General features: G+C 47.0%; 1 protein-coding gene across 6 annotated transcripts in view; it reads left to right on the top strand.

Moving 5' to 3' along the window:
• MAN1C1 (mannosidase alpha class 1C member 1) overlaps positions 1-19585 on the top strand; it is a 167722-nt gene that overhangs the window by 60441 nt on the left and 87696 nt on the right. For 5 of the 6 annotated variants that reach the window (XM_055261108.2, XM_055261106.2, XM_055261105.2 and 2 more), the window contains exon 2: positions 8401-8497. The exons of the other annotated variant lie outside the window; for it this stretch is intronic. In XM_055261108.2, the coding sequence (XP_055117083.1) occupies positions 8401-8497 (97 nt within the window). The remainder of the gene's footprint in view (positions 1-8400; positions 8498-19585) is intronic. 6 annotated transcript variants of the gene reach the window in all.

Below are 19585 nucleotides of genomic sequence, written 5' to 3'. Positions count from 1 at the left end.
CCTTTCTGAGTCTCATATTCTTATAAAATGTGGCTTTGAGAATAGATGATGTCTCTGGTCTTAAAATTCTCTTTGACTCTGGAGTTCTGGATCTGTGCTTCTGTTTGATGTTGTTTCTCTTGCGGGATGACCTTCTCTCTGACTCCCTGCTGTAAAGACCTCCTTTTTTTTTTTTTTTTTTTTTTTTAAATCAAAACATAACTTGGTCCAACGTACCCCATGGCTGACCACCCAAGCACTTTCTTTTGACTTAAGGGTAGCACCATACGGTGTCTTCTTTTTGTTTTTCATTTTAGCAACCTGTATTTTTCACATCACAAAACATTTCTAGATATTCATTGTAGAAAATTCAGAAAATATAGGTCAATAAGAAGAAAAAGATAGAAATCGCTAAACTTCTATCAGACATAACCACTGTTAAGAATTTGGTGTATTTTCTTTCAGTCTTTTTTGTAAACACTCATACATAGGCCAGTGAATTTCATACTATGTAATTTTGTGTTCTGCCTTTCCACCTAATAATATATACTGAGCATTTTTGCCTATCATGAAACATTTGTAAACATAATTTTTAATACCTATTTACCACTGTACATCTCCTACTTTAGCCCTTGCATAATTATTTCCAAATGGAAAAAAAATCTATCTTGTCCAGCCCACTGAACTGGCCAAATCAAATGAGATAAAATATGCAAAGAGCTGCACAGATGTAAGTGATGATTGTTCATTTTGTTAGTTTTATCTCCCCAAGTGAACTACTTTATTGTCACAAAATCATTATGCAGTTTCCTGTTCACCAAGTTTTGCACAGTGGTGGGCAAAACATGCTGTCTGGCTGTAATCTCTTAAAAGGGCATTACATATTAATAACTTTAAAAGTTTTTTCTTAGCAGTTTCTTAGAAACTGTGGTCTAAGGAAATTATTCAAAAATGTTATGTGCACAGAGATGTTCACTATGGCATTATTTACAACAGCCCCAAACTAGAAATCACCAAAATGTCTAATTATATGGGAAGGAGGTGAAGTAAATGATGATGAACCTACTTTCTAGGCTATTACATAGCTATTAAAAGTGATGTTTACAAAGCCTTTGTAATAAAATTGGAATATGTCATAATATGGGAAGAAACAAAGGTACAATACGAGAGGGAAAAACAAAGGTACCTGGAGAGAAAGACACCAAAATGGGAATGGTGGTTTTTAAATAATGGGCAGTTGTTTTCCTTCTCTTTTTCTGCTTTTCTTCAGTGAGCTTGTGTGCCTTTGATACATTAAAAGGTAGAGAGATAGAGACAAGAAAGAGAGAGAGAGACAAGACGAGAGAGAGATGAGAGAGAGAGAGGTGAACCTTGTTTTTAAAATTACCTGAAAGGATTTATGCAGAAGAGAGAAGGAAGGGGCACAGAGCTGAGTTCAAGAGAAGGGAGTGACCCAGAAGTGGGAGAAGCGGGCATGAGGGCTGAAGCCTGAATTGAGCTGAGACTTGAAGAAAATTCTCAGAACCGCCAAAGGAGCCTTTTAATTTTTTTGGAGTAGGAAGAAAACAGGCACCTCCTTTGAGCATGCTAATATAATTATAAAAGGAGAAACCAAAATAGCTAGTTCCTAATTTGTTCACCAGACTTCTTCCTTCTCTGACCAGCGTGGGGAACAGGCTTGGTGAGACGGACATGAAGACCCATCTGGGCCATTGAGGAACTGGGGGCTAAGGAGAACTTCAGGGAGACTGACAATGGCCACATTCTGTTGTAATTTATAAAAAGTGAAGGAAAATAGAATTGTGTAATGTATAAATTTGGGTGAAAAAAACAGCCTCCAGTAAAATTTCCTAAATGCGTTAAAAAAAAAAAAAAGAATTTCAGACTTACGGAAAAGTTACAAAAATCTAGCAAAGATCTTACGTTTACCTTCACCCAGATTCCGCAAATGTGAACATTAATTTTACCCTGTTTGCTTTCTGTCTCTGTTTTTCACTCATTTGCTTTACATATATATAATATATATGCACACTGTATGTATAATATACATATATACATGTACATACAGTCTTGCGAACCAATTTGAAAGTTGCAAATATAATGTCCTCTACCCTTAAATACTTCATTGTATATTCCCAAAAAGAATGACATTTTTCTTTTTCTTTTCTTTTTTTGAGATAGAGCCTACCTCTGGGTAGAGGCCTAGGTGACACAGCATGACCTCTGTCTCAAAAAAAAAAAAAAAATATATATATATATATATATTTCACATACCATAAAATTCATATACCATAAAATCTGACTTTTAAAGCATAAATTTTGGTCATTTTATTTTATTTTTGAGACGGAGTCTCGCTCTGTGGCTCAGGCTGGAGTTCAGTGGCGCAATCTCGGCTCACTGCAACCTCTGCCTCCCAGGTTCAAGAAATTCTCCTGCCTCAGCCTCCTAAGTACCTGGGATTACAGGCACCTGCCACCACGCCCGGCTAATTTTTGTATTTTTAGTAGAGACAAGGTTTCACCATGTTGGCCAGGCTGGTTTTGAACTCCTGGCCTCAGATGATCCGCCCACCTCAGCCTCCAAAGTGCCGGGATTACAGGCGTGAGCCACCACGACCAGCCTCAGTCATTTTAATATATTCACAGAATTGTGAATAATCACCACAATTAATTGTAGAAAAATTTCATTACTCTGAAAAGACCCCATGCCCATGAACAGTCACTCCCCATTTCTCCCTTCCCCTAGTCCCTGGTGACCACTAATCTGCTTTCTGCTTGGATGGATTTGCTTATGCTGGACATTTCCTATAAATGGAATCATACTCCAGGAAGCATTTGTACATCTGGCGTCTTTCACTAAGCGTAGTATCTCAAGTTTCATCCATGCTGTAGCCTACAACAGTGCTTCATTCCTTTTCCCATCTGAATAATATTCCATTGCATGGTATACCACATTCTGTTGGTCCATTCAATCAATGGACATTTGGGCTGTTTCTACTTTTTGGTTATTATAGATAGTGCCAATGTGAACATCTGTGTCCAAGTTTTTGTGTGGCTATATGTTGTTATCTTTCTGGGATATGTGTCAGGGGTCCCCAAGACACCACCCCTGGGTTCAGTGATGCACTAGGAAGACTCATAGGACTCAGCCCATAGTTCTTGTCATGGCGATGATTTATTACAGTGAAAGGTTTCAGAGCAGCTGAGTGTGGTGGCTCACGCCTGTAATCCCAGCACTTTGGGAGGTGAGGTGTGCAGATCACCTGAGGTCAGGAGTTCGAGACCAGCCTGACCAACATGGAGAAACCCCATCTCTACTAAAAATAAAAAAAAAAAAATTAGCCGGGCATGGTGGTGCATGCCTGTAATCCCAGCTACTCAAGAGGCTGAGGCAGGAGAATCGCTTGAACCCGGGAGGTGGAGGTTGCAGTGAACTGAGGTCGCACTATTGCACTCCAGCCTGGGCAACAAGAGTGAAACTCCATCTCAAAAAAAAAAAAAAAAAAAGAAAAGATAGCCGGGCGCGGTGGCTCACGCCTGTAATCCCAGCACTTTGGGAGGCCGAGGCAGGTGGATCACGAGGTCAGGAGATCGAGACCATCCTGGCTAACACAGTGAAACCCTGTCTCTACTAAAAATACAAAAAAATTAGCTGGGCATGGTGGCGGGCGCCTGTAGTCCCAGCTACTCGGAGAGGCTGAGGCAGGAGAATGGCTGAACCCGGGAGGCGGAGCTTTCAGTGAGTGGAGATTGCGCCACTGCACTCCAGCCTGGGTGACAGAGCGAGACTCTGTCTCAAAAAAAAAAAAAAAAAAAAAAAATGATCCGTAGGAGGCAAAATGGGTTCTTTAAGAACAATCATGCCAGTCTAACCCCTTATTTGCCTTAAAAAAAAAAAACAATTTATTTTTCTGTACTAAGTGTACTAGGGCAGAGTGTTTTTGTATTTCAGCCTGTCTTTCACAATATCTTGGTGTACAAAAATGGAGAATCGGGGGTTGTACGGATTGCTTGACAGATTTCTTATTTGCTGATGAATGACATCAAAACAAACTAACAAAGAACAGAGCTGAAACTAACAAAGAACAGAGCTGGGTCCAGGAGAAAGACTCCTGAGGCTGTTTTCCCCACTGAGTCCTCAGCTGGCTGTTTATGTTTCCATTCAAAACCTGAGGGTAGGTGCAGATAGCAGTCCCATCAAGTCTGCAGATTACGCAAAGCAGGCAGACACACGTGTTGAATAAGATCTTGTTCCAGAAAGGTTGGATCTGGAACCAGGGACATCCTTACAGCATGGAATGATAGGCAGAGTCCAAGGAGATGGAAGTTATTAGGGACACATGACAAGTCCACACCTACACAATCTGGCACAGAGGTGACCAGAGCGAGTGTGCACTTTGGTTTCTGCTCATTTCCAAAAGAACAGCCAGGCACAACAAGTGAGTGACAGAGGCATGGGGCACCTGGGAGAACGCTATGTCGTGTGGGTCTGCAGTTTCAGAGAGCTCAATAGATGAGTGCACTTCAAGAGCTGGCTCCCCGTGGCTGAAGGTCCGTGGTATGGAAGCAGGAAGAATTGTCTCCCCTGTGGCCCATAAGGGAAAACAGATTTCAATTGATTAAAGAAGAACTTTGTGAAACTCCACAATCAAATGGGCTGCCTGGGAAGGTGGAGAGCAGCCCATCCAAAAAGAGACCACTGGCTGGGCACGGTGGCTCACACCTGTAATCCCAGCACTTTGGGAGGCCGAGGCGGGCAGATCACTTGAGGTCAGGAGTTTGAGACCAACCTGGCCAACATGGTGAAACCTCATCTCTACTAAAAATACAAAAATTTAGCTGAGCGTGGTGGCAAGTGTCTGTAATCCCGGCTACTTGGGAGGCTGAGGCAGGAGAATTGCTTGAGTCTGGGAGGCAGAGGTTGTGGTGAGCTGAGATTTTGCCACTGCACTCCAGCCTGGACAGCAGATCGAGACTCCATCTCAAAAAAAAAAAAAAAGAGAGAGAGACTACTATTAAGGAACTTCCCCAGGTGACCTTTGAGGTCTCAGAACTGCCTAAGCATGACAGCAGGAACTGTCCATCTCTAAAGTCCAGGTATTACCCACGGCACACGTCACCAGTTCCAGAGTGAAAACATTGGCCTTTCTGTAGGTCACCCTTTGTCGTGCCCCTCATAGTCCTACCTGTCCATCAGAACTCTTGTTCGTCTGTCCACGAGGCTTCCCTTGAGACACACACTTGCCCCCTTCTGAACACCTGTTGCCCAGCAGCCCCTCCTCTCTGGCTTGTTTGCCTGTGATCTGTCTTGCCTGTGAAGCGTGTGGTCCACGTTGAGTCTTCCAGCCACGTGTTAAGCTCCAGAGCCAATTCAGCAAATACTTAACAAGCATCTTCTTTGTGCCAGTCCTTGGATGCATTGTGGGGCATGTAGCAGTGAATGGGGGTGGAGGGTCCGACCAAATAGTTGCAGGTATAAAAGCTTGACTGCAGGCCACCATGTGTCTGCATCAGGAATGTGGGAAGGATGACTTCAGCCTGGGAGGAAGGTCTCCCTGCCAAAGTGCCCTTTCAGCTGGGACCTGAAGGAAAATGGGCAGTTGGCAGGGGGGTGGGGGGTAGGGGCTGGAAGTACATTCCAACCATGGCTATAGCCCAGACACAGGACAGGATACCTGGTAGGGGCTTGCTTAGGGTGTGTTAGGGAGAGAGAGAAGGACCACCTGGCTGGGAGGCTGTCCCCTTCATCCCCTGTCCCCTGCTCACCCAGCACCTAGGCTGAGCCACCCATGGCCTGAGTTGGGAGGCATGTGTGCACTGAAAGAACGAAAGCACGAAGAGGCAGCTCTGATTGCCTTGTGAATTCAGTCCCCAGCGATGCTGGGATGTTTTGTGCCTTCATTCCCTCCTTTGGTGTGGATGACTATGAAAACGGGCCACGTTCCAAACCTCACATTCCTGCGGTGACAGCTTCTTTGAGACCACGTAGATACCTATGATTCTCGTAGTTACTCCCGAACACCCACTTCTCTCTCTCTAGGTAGGGGGAATTTTCAGGTAGGGTGCGCCCCCCACCGCCCTGCGCCTTAGACCTCTCCTCCTCCTTTTCTGCTGTCATTTATGCTTTAATAGCTTGCTGCTCCCCACCGCCAGCCCCCCAGCCACCTGCCCTCTCTCCCCTGACACTGACTTAATAGAGCCCTCAGATAAGAGAGACTGAAGGAGGAGGCCGTTCTCTCTCAGGCACTCATGCCTGGCAATTATTTGTCGTTATTGCCAATTCAAGATAAATAGAAAATAACAGAGGAATGGAACCAGGACTCAAAGCCCATGCCAAGCCCTTGGCTGTGTTACCATGACGTTTGCTTGTGTGTCACATGGGAAGCCACGTGTCTGGCCAAGCCTGGGGGGTGTCAGCTGCCCTGGGAGATGAGTGAGCCGGGTTCTGTCCTGGCTGCTGTGCTGCCCTGACCACTTCTCATCTCTGGGCCTCAGTTTCATCATCTGTGAAATGGGGCAGTGGTGCTAGATTATTCTGCCATTTCACGGAGAGTCCAGGCCATGCACCTGTCAGGTCTGCCTGCCCTCCTGGTCTGTGCGTTTGGGCTGCAGCAGTGAGAGCAGCTGTTTACTGTCCTGGTGTGCCTGGAAGAGATGTCTTCTAAGCACGAGCACCAGGAATGGTCGAGCATGGAGGATACAGGTGGTGATATCCTAGAAAGTGGGCCACTAAGGCGGGAAACACAGGCTGGGGGAGAGGAGGGGAAAGCCAACGGACGCAGGGCAGTGTAAGGTGAGCAATACAAACAATATAATAGATTGGTGCTTCTCAGATGTGGCCCCTGGGCCAACAGCAGCACAGGGGAACTGGTAGAAAAGCAGATTCTTGGGCCCCACCTCTGACCTGCTGAATCAAAAACTCAGGGTGGGGCCCAACAGTCTGTTTTAACAAGCCCCCCAGTGATTCTGATGCAAGCTAACATTTGAGAACTAAGAGACTGGGTGAAAGGAGGGGTGGATAGATGAGGCTTGGAGAGCCAGTATTTTAAAAGTCAAGAAGGAAATCGAGCTAGTGCTTGTCAATCACTTGCTGTGTCTGGTTGGAAACTGGGCATTCCTACTACATTCTTTCATTTAAACCTATCAGGATGGTGGTGAGGCCGGCCTTGTCCTTTGCTAAGGCAGATCTCAGCTGATGCAACTGATTTCACACCAAAGTCACAGAGATAGCGGCAGAGGTGGGATTAGAACCTCCGCATCTCTGGTCTGGGAGCCTGAGTATTTCCCAGCACACTAGGCTGCCTCCCCATCCACCTGCGCCTCATGTCTGCTGCCACCGTGGGCCTCTGGCTCCTCCTCTGCTCCACGGGTCACCCCAGAACTCTGCTGTGTTGTGCTCCCTCTGCAGCCAGCCATGCCAAGGGAAAAGGGGCACACCATAAAGGCAAGTGAGGGAGACCTTGGGGGCTGCAGCGCAGGGTCGGGGGTGGAATGTCACCTTGCATCTGCTTCAGCCTGAAGGTCTTGGGGCAGCTGGGGAGCAAGGTGCTGGCGTGACGCTCCTGACAGCTGATGCAGCTGCCTTGCATAGTAAGAACTCATTCATACTCTGGGTGACAGTCCACATAGGAAGAACTTGTGCATACTCTGGGTGACAGTCCATAGGCATCCATTGATGCCTACCTGTGCCAAGCCCTGTGCTGGTTGCTGTGGGAGAAACTGAGGCAAGGCAAGTGTTGTTTCTAGCCTCAAGGAGTTTATGATCCAGAGCCAGAGGAACAACAAGTAACTGGGGTGAGCTGGAGTGCATGGGAGGCCAGGGTAGGTCAAAGGAGTTCAAAGAGACTCGTATGGTGATTTTAGGGGACAAAACCAAGGCTTTGGGGACAGACCTAAAGCTTTGGAGCCAGAGGGGATGGCTCAATTCCCAACATTCTCACTGACTCACTGAGCGATCTCGGATGAGTTACCTCATGTCTACAACCTGTCTTCTTAGCTATAAAATGGGTTAACAATACCTAGCTCAGGGGAGTGTTCCGTTACAGCAAGCACTCGTTTTCCTTCCCTTCGGAGGATGACATTAAGCCAGAGCAAAACAGGGAAGGCTTCCTGGAAGAGGTGACTTTTCACTTTGGCACTGAAGGATATCTAGAATTTAGTGCTTTTTCTGTCTTCTCTAAGAAATCTGTGGGTAGGCCCTAGATACATGGCATTGTCTAAGAAGAATGACCTTCCCAGCAGCTATAACTGTACAAATAAAATCATGTTGAGAGGAAGTCACTTTCTTCAATTTGGAAAATTTGGAAGGTTATTTTTTAGACGTAGTTTAAAATCCTGTTGCAAAGGGCAAAGCCAGGCGGCCAGTGCGCACTGCCGGGAATCGTCACACTGAGGTTCTCTCTATGCTGCTTTTTCTTGCAGATGATGCAGTTTGCTTGGCAGAGCTATAAGCGTTATGCAATGGGGAAAAATGAACTCCGTCCACTAACAAAAGATGGCTACGAGGGTAACATGTTCGGTGAGTCGATTCAAACCACTTTGATATCGGGAGGGACCCACCGCCCCGCCAGTGGCTGAGTGGAATTTTACTTTTGGCTTTTCACCTCCTGAGTTGTGGGGGCTCCACAGTTCTCCAGATGTGGGGCCTCCCAAGTCTGTGTTTCCTCTGGGCTGTTCAGGCTTCTGAGTCCTCCTAGATTTAGGGGGAATCCTCTGTGCTTCTCTCTAGCCTTAGAGACTGCTTTGTATGAAATTATTATTTATTTTTTAGAGTGAAGAAACTTGGAAATGGGAGTAGGGATAGTGAGGGATGGAGATTTGTTTCCGTGGAGGTTTGGAGACCTAAAGGACACAGAGGACCAGGTTTAAATCCACTCCTCTGGAGTGTGGCCGTGAAATGGTCTTGGATGTTTTCGTAGATTGCTGAACACATATCTGATGGGGCTGGGTACATGCTTTTTAGAGTCAGGGCGGAGGGCCGGGCGTGGTGGCCTTCACCTATAGTCCCAGTCACTTGGGAGGATGAGGTGGGAGGATCCCTTGAGCCTGGGAGTTCAGGTCCAGCCTGGGCAACATATTGGGACCCCATTGCAAAATGACAACAGCAGCAAAAACAAAAGGGTGTAGAGTCATAGCTCACAAACTACTCAGAAGCCAAGTGGAGCAGCTGCACATCAGGAGCAGGGGCATGGGGCATGGGGCCTGCTACTGCCTGGCAACTCGTTGTATTTTATCTGCAGCCGCACTTGCTGGTGTCTTTGTCCTCGCCCAGCCACAGGACTCTCCTAACCCAGGGCCTTGGGAATCTCTCTCTGTGGCTCAGAGGGACTGCAAGGCGCCTTCTTGTGGGCATGGCCTCAGATTCCAACCCGTGCAAGTTGCCAGCCCCCTTGTCTGCAGCCTGGCGTCTATCTCCCCTGAGGGACAGGAGTGGTGTGGGGCTGGAGAGGGGCAGTCCCGTACCTGGATTCCTCACCCCTTACAGATACAGGCTTCTGAAGTCAGGAACCAAATAACTGAGTCTGAGATGGAAATTCCCAGGAAAACCTTCAAGGCAAATTTACAAGGGATATCCCCCCCATCACCCTTATCGTGTGCAGCCCTATCAGAGGTGTCCATGTTATGGAAAAAGTGACAGGCATCTGCCCTCCTCCCCTTCACCAGTCAGATCGTCACCTGTCTGGCTGTTCAGACATTTCACTCCCCTTGCGGGAAGTGGGGTGTGGACTGGGGCAGCTTTATGTATTTATTTTTCTCATTATCCCAGGAATGTATGGGGAAAAGGAAAGTATCAAAAAAGTGCAAATCAGGCAAAAAAAATAACCTGTTCTGCTCTGTAGATGCAGCCTCCATTGACATCTTTGCTTATTTCCTCTCCATCTTTTCTTCTTTCTGCTTTTTTTCCTTTTATATACCATTTTATGTCCTTTCTGCTTTTTTTTTTTTTTTTACTTCATGTTATATCGTGTTTCCCAAAGTCATCTAAATGTTTTCATAAAGAATGTTTTAATGGTGTCTGTGATTGTATGGATATGCCACAATTCATTTAACTATCTCGCTAATGTTGGGCAAAGATTGTTTCCATTTTTTTTGCTATTAAAAATAATGCATGAGTTATCTCTGTGCATAAAATTTTGTCTCGGGATGGATTTTTAGAGATGAATTCCTGAATCAAATGGGAGGAAGAGAGATGTTTCTTTTACTTCAAATATGAATTAAAGAGATGTATTGATTCCCATTAGGAACTTGGCTGTCTTACCTGCCTAGAACACAGAGCTTCCCCAAATATCCTACATCAGCCCTGGGGAAAGATTGCTGGTGCAGATCCCATCAAAGTTGTGGAGCTTTTGCTATTAGTATAAACAGGGACATTATCAAGAAAGCTTCCTCCTTCTCTCTAAACACAGTTTGCAAATATTCAGGGAATTGGTGGTGGGGTGGGAGGAGCTGTTGATTCCTGAAACTGCACATAGCATGGGCGCAGCTATTGCTTATACCATCACAGGAAGCACTTCTGGGAGGGATTCCATTTTGTAAAATTCCTCAGGGCCTGGGATTTAATTCTCAACCCTCTGGCCCCTTTCCAGTCATCAAGCCTGGTGGCGCATGCTTGAGCCGTCTGGAATGGTGGAAAGAACCCAGAGTTAGAATCAGATGACCTGGGTGCAAGTCCTCACCTGAGGACTGAGCTGTCCTGAGCTGTCCTGAGCTGTGTGGCCAAGTCCAAGGCACTTAACCTCTCTGGGCCCCTGTTCATTCATCATTCATACTGGGACTGCTAGAAGGATATAAATGAGTATGTACGAACAAGCAAAGGGCCATGTCTACATGAGTGATTTATGATTTCTGTTGTAATAAATGAGGTTGGGAGTTGTCCCAGTGAGCCCGTGGCAGGCTCTGAGGTCCCTTGGGTTGTCTGTCTCAGGAGTGGCCTTGGCAGGGCCCAGGGAGCCCTGTCATCCAGTACCTGTAGCATTCCTAGCAGTGAGGCAGAGCCTTCCCTCTGCAGCCAGCAGATTAGCCGCAGTGGGCGGCTGGCACCTGGGAAAGGGAGATGCATGAGGACCAGGCATTGGGCGGGGAGAGCCGGTCTTGATTGACTCCTTCACTCCATATGTAACTTGTTAGGTGCCAGTTCCTGGTGCTGACTGCTGGGGATACAGGGATAAATGGGACAGTAAAAGTTCTACCAACTCTGCCAAGACATGCACTGGCAACCCTTCCTGGAGCCTCTTGGGGGTCTGTCTAGGTGCTCTCAGAGAGAGGGACAAGTGGGGGTGACCCAGCAAGTGCTGACATGGACAGTCCTTATGGGCTGGAACTTCCGGCAGACTTGGTTTAAATTCAGACTTTACTACTTCCTGGTTGTGTGACCTTGGACAAGTCATTTCTCTCCAAGGCTGAGTTTTTCTGTAAATTGGAACTAATGATACAATCAATCCCGGCCTAGGGACTGCCTGACAGATAGAACCTGTTCGTAGGTAGTAGCTCAGATTACTGTCACCACAAATGGGTCATAGGATATGGAGGCTTATGGGTACACACCCAAAGGATGAGGGCTGAGGGGCATTCTTGGAGCCTGAGAGGGGTTCTAGTTGGGGTGAACCCATGAGGGGCATTGAAGCTAGACTATTGCCGAAGGTAGAAGATGGACTGGCATGAATGAAGCAGCTTGTCACCCACCTTCTTTTCTGGACTCATGGGGGCTGCTGGGTTGCATCATTCCTGGACACTTAATGTCCTCCCTATAGGCTGACCCCTGCGGACATGGGACACTGGGTGCAGTCAGGTGGCAGGTTGTGCCCATTCTGCTGTGCTGGCTGAGTAGGGCATAAGAGGAGACCCTGAGCAGCGCCCCACCTCCTGGTGCTCCGCTTGGACACGGGCTCCTATAGCCTTGTCCCTGGCCTGCAGGGCTGGCAGGGCTGTGTGCGGGGAAAGGTAATGAGTTCACACAGGTGCCTAGTTTTGCTGAGATTTACAGGAGCTGCAGTGAGGGCAGTCGGATGCCCAAGCCTGGTCTCCCAGTGCGGCACTTCACCAAGTGAATCCCCCTCCCAGCCGCCCACTTGCCCTTCCTTGAATCTATTCTTACTTTAAGGACAAGATCTCTGGATGAGGCATCTCTGAAGCCAGTTTCTGTGTCCTAAGCAAGTCAGTGTCAAAGTGGCTTTCTTTTTACCCACATCCGGCTCAGCAGGCCCTGTCAGATGTTCCCCAAACCCCAGTGGCCACCAACAAAGAGGATGCAGCCCATTCCTCGCCTTGTGGCTCAGGCTAAGGCTGATCTCTGCCTCTTTTTTTTTTTTTTTTTTTTTTTGAGATGGAGTCTTGTTCTGTCACCCAGGCTGGAATGCAGTAGTGCTATCTCAGCTCACTTCAACCTCTGCCTCCCAGGTTCAAGTGATTCTCCTGCCTCAGCCTCCTGATTAGCTGGGATTAGAGGCGTGTGCCACCACGTCCGGCTAATTTTTGTATTTTCAGTAGAGACAGGGTTTCACCATGTTGGTCAGGCTTGTCTCGAACTCCTGGCCTCATGATCTTCCCTCCTTGGCTTCCCAAAGTGCTGGGATTATAGGCTTGAGCCACTGTGCCCGGCACATATCTGCCTCTTTCTCCTCTGCTGAGAGGTGGCCAGACAGGGCAGTTATTGTCTGGCTGGGTGGCAGAAAGATCATGGGCTTTGAATCCAGACAGGCCTGGGTGGAAACTCTGGGTTACTGCTTAGGGGCTGTGGAGTGGGGCAGGGGCCCCGCCTCCAGTCTGTGGTGAGGATTAGAGGAGACCTGTAAAGGCTTAGCCCCATGCCAGGCACAGAGCAGGCACTTGATCGGGGGGTGCTATTATTGCCATTATGTCACAGAGGTGAATTTGCAGCTTGAAGAATGCATGGCAGAGTCAGGGGAGGCAGGGGAGGAACCAGCCGTAAAGTGGCTCAGTACCCTGAGGCCCGGCTTCCTCGCCTGTAAAAGGGTGCAGATGTTGCACCTGCTGCTAGGCTTTGGGGGAATATTAAATAAGCTAGCTAAAGAACATGGACTCAGCCGGGTGCAGTGGCTCACACCTGTAGTCCCAGCACTGTGGGAGGCCGAGGTGGGTGGATCACTTGAGGTCAGGAGTTCGAGACAAGCCTGGCCAACATGGTGAAAGCCCGTTTCTACTAAAAATACAAAAATTAGCTGGGCCTGGTGACATGTGTCTATAATCCCAGCTACTTGGGAGGCTGAGGCAGGAGAATCGCATGAACCCATGAGGTGGAGGTTGCAATGAGCCAAGATCGCGCCACTGCCCTCCAGCCTGGGCAACAGAGACTTTGTCTCAAAAACAACAAAAACAACAATTAGAAAGAACTTGGACTCTGGGGCCAGATGGTTTGCATGTGCATGCTGCCTTGCCACTGCGTGACCTCAGGCGAGTTTCTTAACCTCTCTGGGCCTCAGTTTTCCTATCTATAAAGTGGGAACAATAATGGTACCGCCTTCACAAGATTGTTTTGAGAACAAAATGAGTTCACACACATGAAGTGCTTATATTCATGCACAGCACATAGGAAGCATTCATCAAGCGTCAGCTGCGATGAGGATGCTGCAAAACCCTGAGAACAGTGTGTGCTGCTCCCATTTTGACTGGGGTGGGCGTCCAAGTCCCTTGGACGTAGGAACCCACATGAGGACTTCAGGGCTTTCCCAGCCCTGATTCCCCCTGTGTTTTCCCCCAGCCGTCAAATGCCCATGGCAGAAATCTTGGGTGAGCAGATCATTGGTAGGCTGTGTACCTCTCACACTTTCATTTAAGCAGGTTACACTGGAACTTTTAACAGGAGGAGGTGGGGAAGGTTAGGGTTCACAATCTTGGAATAAATCAGCCTCCTGCCAATGGCCAACGGGGGTCAGCTGGCCAACCTTGAAAGTACTTAACAGATATCCATCTTTCCAATAAATCTGTGTAGTCCGTGAGAAATTCATACTCCCTTGGCAGCAGGGGAAATTGTCAAGGGGCACAGAGTCCTGGAATGTCACCCGTAGAGGGGTTCTTTGATGGCGAGTCCAACCCCCTCATTTAGAGTTGAGGAAACCAAGGCGCAGAGAGGGGAAAGGGCTTGCCTGGTGTGATCCACAATGTTAACTGGGGGACCGGGACTGGAACTCTGGTGGCCTGAGTCTCAGTGCAGCGCTCTTTGCGCCGCACGCTCTGAGATCAGCTACATTGTTCAAGGCCATACTGTCAAAACATAGCTCTGCCAATCATGGCCAAGTCACCACTAGCAACTAGAAATTGAAGAGTATTAGCAGGGGGAAACTGTCTCTTAGGAGGTGTATGATTTCGGGCCTAAGAACCCATTCCTTGCACATACATTATGCCAGGCACCATAGGTGTATTCACTCTCTTTTTAAAATATATATATATTTTTTAATTAATTCAGACGGGGTCTTGCTATGTTGCCTGGGCTGATCTTGAACTCCCGTGCTCAAGCGATCCTCTCAAAGTGCTAGGATTACAGGCGGGAGCCACTACGTCCAGCCCATAGCTGTGTTCCCTTTGTCTGCCTCACAGCCGTTATAAAATCTAAATTACCCATCTTATCCCCGTTGCACAGATGAAGAGACTGAGATTTGGCAAGTTTGAGGACTTGCAAAGTCTTAATCCCAGTTCCGCTGGACTTCAAAACCCAAGCCATAAACTACCATGCTGCCATGTCTCCCAGTGACCACGTACAGTGGCCATCAAGAACACAGTGGGGTAGAGGAATGGTCTCTGGGTTGGTGTGTGCCGCGTCCTGTATACCACTGCCCGCAGTGGAAGGCCAGGGAAGGCATGTGATTCGTGGTCAGGGTCTGCAGCCTCCCATCTCTAGGCATCATCATTTATTAGACATCAGCTGAGTACTCGGGGTCGAACAGAAGACTCAGATTTCCCTCTTTTCTTCCACCATAAGAACACCTTTTATCCGTGCCTAATAACCTAAAAACATCTACAGTTCACCCTTGAACAACACAGGGATTAGAGGCACCAACCCCCGCTGCACAGTTGAAAATCTGAGTGTAACTTTTGACTTCCCAGAAACTTAACTGCTTATTAGCCTACTGTTGACTGGAAGCTTTACCAATAATAAAAAGTTAATACATATTTTGTATGTTCTGTGTATTATATACTGTATTACAATAACATAAGCTAGAGAAAATAAATATTAAGAAAATATTAAAAGGAAGAGAAAATATATTTACTGTCCATTAAGTGAAAGTGGATAATCATAAACGTCTTCACCCTCATCACTTTCATGCTGAGCAGGCTGAGGAGGAGGAAGTGGGGGTTGGTCTTCTGTCTCAGGAATGGCAGAGGCAGAAGAAAATCTGCGTTGGCTGGGTCTGGTGGCCCATGTCTGTAATCCCAGCACTTTAGGAGGCTAAGGTGGGCAGATCCCCTGAGGTCAGGAGTTCGAAACCAGCCTGGCCAACATGGTGAAACCTGTCTCTACTAAAAATACAAAAAAATCAGCTGGGCATGGTGTTGCCCACCTGTAGACCCAGCTACTTTGGAGGCTGAGGCAGGAGAATTGCTTGAACCTGGGAGATGGAGATTAGAGTAAGCCAAGATCGCCCCACTGCACTCCAGCTTGGGTGACAGAGTGAGACTCCATCTCAAAAAAGAAGAGAAAATTTGCGGTTAAGTGGACCCACGCATTACAAGTTCATGTTGATCAAGGCCAAATGTACTTGCAAAACATACCATTGGCTGTCAGTGTGATGGACAGAGAGGAGAATGGATTTGAGAACCAGACCAGCCTAAGTTTGAATCCTGTCTCTGCCACTTTGTAGTCATGTCACTTTGGGCGAGTTTCTTAACTTCTCTGCACCTCAGTTTCCCCATCTGTACAATGGGGATAACAACTACTTCACTCAGCAGCTGTAAGGATTAAAGAAAGTTGATGTGTGTAAAACACCTGGTGTATAGTACCTGCCCATATGCATTCATAAAATGTAAGCTGCTGTCATTATTATGTTTGGTAAAAAGTAATAATGAGAATAATTATAGTCCAAGGAAAGAAACAGTGCCTGGCGCAGAGTAGGCTTTCAGTACATTTTGTAGAATAAATAAATTGCCTAGTGCAGTCTCTGAGTGCCCTATTTTCCCTCATGCCCTTCGGCCTGGGTTTGGCTAGGTAAGGGCTGGGTCTTGCTGTGTTCTCTATTCCTCTCATCCCCTGCATCTGCCGTGACCTCTCATCACAGAGTACACTCTGAATCAGCAGACAGACCCTGTAAAAAGTAGCAGTTCTGCTTAGTCAGCAGATCTGATGTTCAGGCATCTTCTCTGTGCTTGTGTGGCCAAAAGTAACATCTCCCTGCTCTGAGCCAGCCCCAGGATGACCATGAGGAGCCCCAAATTGGATTCCGCCTCTGCCTCGCGAATCTCCAATAGAACTGCCAGCCAAATCCCCATTTTGAGGGATGATTTATGGCCTGGGTGAGTTAAGAGGCAAAATGAACACAGCATGATTTTCAGATCACAAGCTGGGAATGTTCAGCCTTGGCAGAGAGAAAAATCATCTTTGCCTTGTAAACGGAGCAAATATGATGTTGAAGAGGGAATAAATCCAGGCCCCAAGATGTCATTTTTACAATTGCTTTTTGGCGTGTGACTTAGTAGTACCTTCTGCAAACTGTTCACACTCTCCCCCTCCACACACACACACCAGCCTTGGTGGGTCTTTTTGTGGGAGTGAGAGTTACTCCACCAGTGTGGCTGCCTTGGAAACTGCAGATGTTGCCAGATAGATAGTTTGTGAAAACCAGCTGCTTCCCTAGTTTTCCATGGATCTCCATGTGTGTTTCTGGGAGGTAGCAGCTTTGACTTCGGAGATATGCCTGGGTTTAAATCCCATCCCTAGCACTTACCAGCTGAGTGAAATTGGGCAAGTCACAAACTTCTCTGAACCTCAGTCTACTCACCTGTGAAATGGGGGATTGGCACATAGTAAGCCTTCAGCAAACATTACATTTTTTTTTCTTCCCTGCAGGTGTACACACCCTTCCCGGTGTATACATTTGACTTCTCTGGCTGAAAATACCATAACTACTTGATGAGTTTTGGTTTTTGGAGGTTTTTCTCTGCAGAAAAAAAATCCATAGCTCCTGGAAACTCAGTGTCGGGCTATGTTGCTCACTGATTCTGGCAGGCCGCGGTGCACATTCCTGACCCAGGCTTTGAGTTTGTTTTGAGAAAAAGCTGTCATCAGCTTTGTAAGTGGTGGTGTTGCAATTCCTTGGATAGAATGGGTCAGGCTTAAGGGCAGCAAGCAAACCTTCCTGGTAGTCACATGCTTTGAGAGCCCTGAAAGCTCCATCCGGAGGCCAGCGGATATAAAGTCAGAGGAAACGGCTTAGGAGCATGGGTCACTGACAGCGAGGCCCTTAGCCCAAGGAAGATAAGAGAACCTGCTGTTAGACAGATGCTGCGGTCCCATGGTGGTCTCCTTGTGGCCTTGAGTGACATGTGCACAATTCCTCAGCCACCTTCTGATGATCAGAACAATTCTGGGGCCCAAGGGGTGATCATCAGAGCAAAGCATGCCTCGAAATTAGCCTGCTGCAGTGTCGTGCACTCACACCGCTGACCGACCACTCGCCGCTCTACACTCTGCCCTTTCCTTCTTCAAAGAGTTTTTTGCCAAGCAGTTTCTAATTAAGATGCATCTTGGCCATTTTCTTCTTCTTTAAAAGGCTTTCCACTAGCACAGAGCACAATTTATTTCTCTAGAAAATATAGTAGCAAGTTGTTGTCAAAAGAAAATTGGAGGTTAGGAGCCTTGGGTTCGTGTCCCCGCTCTGGCGCCAGCGGCCGAGTGAGCCGGCCTCCTCTGGGCCTCGTCTCTTCATCAGTACAAAGGGGTTTGCTTTCTCTCTGCCCAGGGTTCTGTGACTGCTGGTTGGTTACTAGGTTGATTTCTTTCTCTCTTTCTTTTTCATTTCCAAGTGGGTATTTGGGCTGGTCCTCTTGGAATCTGAAATTTCAGCAACAAGTCTTGTTCCTTTCAGGAGAGGAGTGAGTCAGGGTGTCTATTCCCAGAGCAAGTTGCTGGGGATGTAGGAGATGATTCATATTGAAATTGACATTCTCTCCTGGTGGCAGCATGTTCCGCCCACTTTGCGAAGACCTTTCCTTCCTTAGAAACAAGGCTGAGCCTACAGCAACAGCCTCCCTTTCTTCTCACCGCATTGATGGCAAGCACTTGCCAAGTTTCCCAGCAAACCCTGTGACAGATAGGTATGTGCGTTCCCAGAATCTCAGACTGCCAGACCACTTGGATCCTTCGTAGCCTGCGGTCCAGTGTCTGAGGACCAGGAGGCAGGTCCTGAGAGGGCCGGGACCACCTGAGGTCAGACAGCCAGGACTGAACCCTGGTCTTCTAACTTGAGCCTCCATTTTTTTTGTTTTAAAATTACTTTTTAAAAATTGGGGTATAACTTATAACATGTCTACATTAAAATGCACTGATCTTAAGTGCACAGTCTAATGGATTTTACATATAGATACCTCTGTGTAACTGCCATGCAGGTCAAGATTAAAAGCATTTCCATCACCCTAAAAGGTTCTCTCAGGCCCCTCCTAGTCTGTAGCTCCCCAAGGGTAGCTGCTGTTCTTTTTTTACTTTGTTTTCTTCTTTTTTAAGATATAGACAGGGTCTAGCTCTGTTGTCCAGACTGGAGTGCAGTGGTGTGACCATAGCTCACTGCAGCCTCTAACTCCTGGGCTCAAGCAATCCTCCCACCTCAGCCTCTGGGTAGCTAGGACTACAAGCACGGGACACCACGCCTGGCTAATTTTTTTTATTTTTTGTAGAGATGAGGTCTTGCTATGTTACCCAGGCTGGTCTCAAATTCCTGGCCTCAAGGGGTCCTCCTGCCTCAGCCTCCCACAGTGTTGGGATTACAGGCGTGAGCCACCATGCCTGACTGAGTGGCCACTATTCTGACTTCTATCACCATAGATTAGTTTTGTGTGCTTTAAAATTTTGTATTATACTGCGTGTACTCTTTTATGGTGTGCTTTTTTCCTCGTTATTGTATCATGAACACTAGTTTGTTTTTCCTGTTTTTCTTTCCATTCTGTTCCTGGACATTTTTATTTTCAGGATTTGGTTGTATCATACCAAAAAGAAACCCTGTACTCAATGGCAGTTACTGCTCATTTCTCATCCTCTTTCCTCCCTTTCCCAGCCCTAGGCAACCACTAATCTACTCTCTATCTCTGTATAGATTTGCCTGTTCTGAGCACTTCATATAAATACTATCATACCGTATCTGGTCTTTTGTGACTGACTTCTTTCACTAAGCATAAAGTTTCAAGGTTCATCCACATTGTAGCATGTATCATCAGTACTTCATTCCTAGTGTTATTTGGAATTGCCTCAGAATATTCCTTTGTGGATATACCACATTTTATTTGTCCATTCAGCAGCTGATAGACGTTTGGATTGCTTCTACGTTTGTTTGCTGTTACGAATAATGCTGATACGAACATTCATGTATAAGCTTTTGTGTGGACATAGGTTTCCATTTCTCTTGGATACATGCCTAGGAGTGGAATTGCTGGCTCTTTTGGTAGC

This window comes from Symphalangus syndactylus, chromosome 22, assembly GCF_028878055.3.
Source record: "Symphalangus syndactylus isolate Jambi chromosome 22, NHGRI_mSymSyn1-v2.1_pri, whole genome shotgun sequence".
Taxonomy (NCBI): domain Eukaryota; kingdom Metazoa; phylum Chordata; class Mammalia; order Primates; family Hylobatidae; genus Symphalangus; species Symphalangus syndactylus.
Note: the sequence above shows the minus strand (reverse complement) of the source record. Positions and strands in the feature narration are given on the sequence as shown.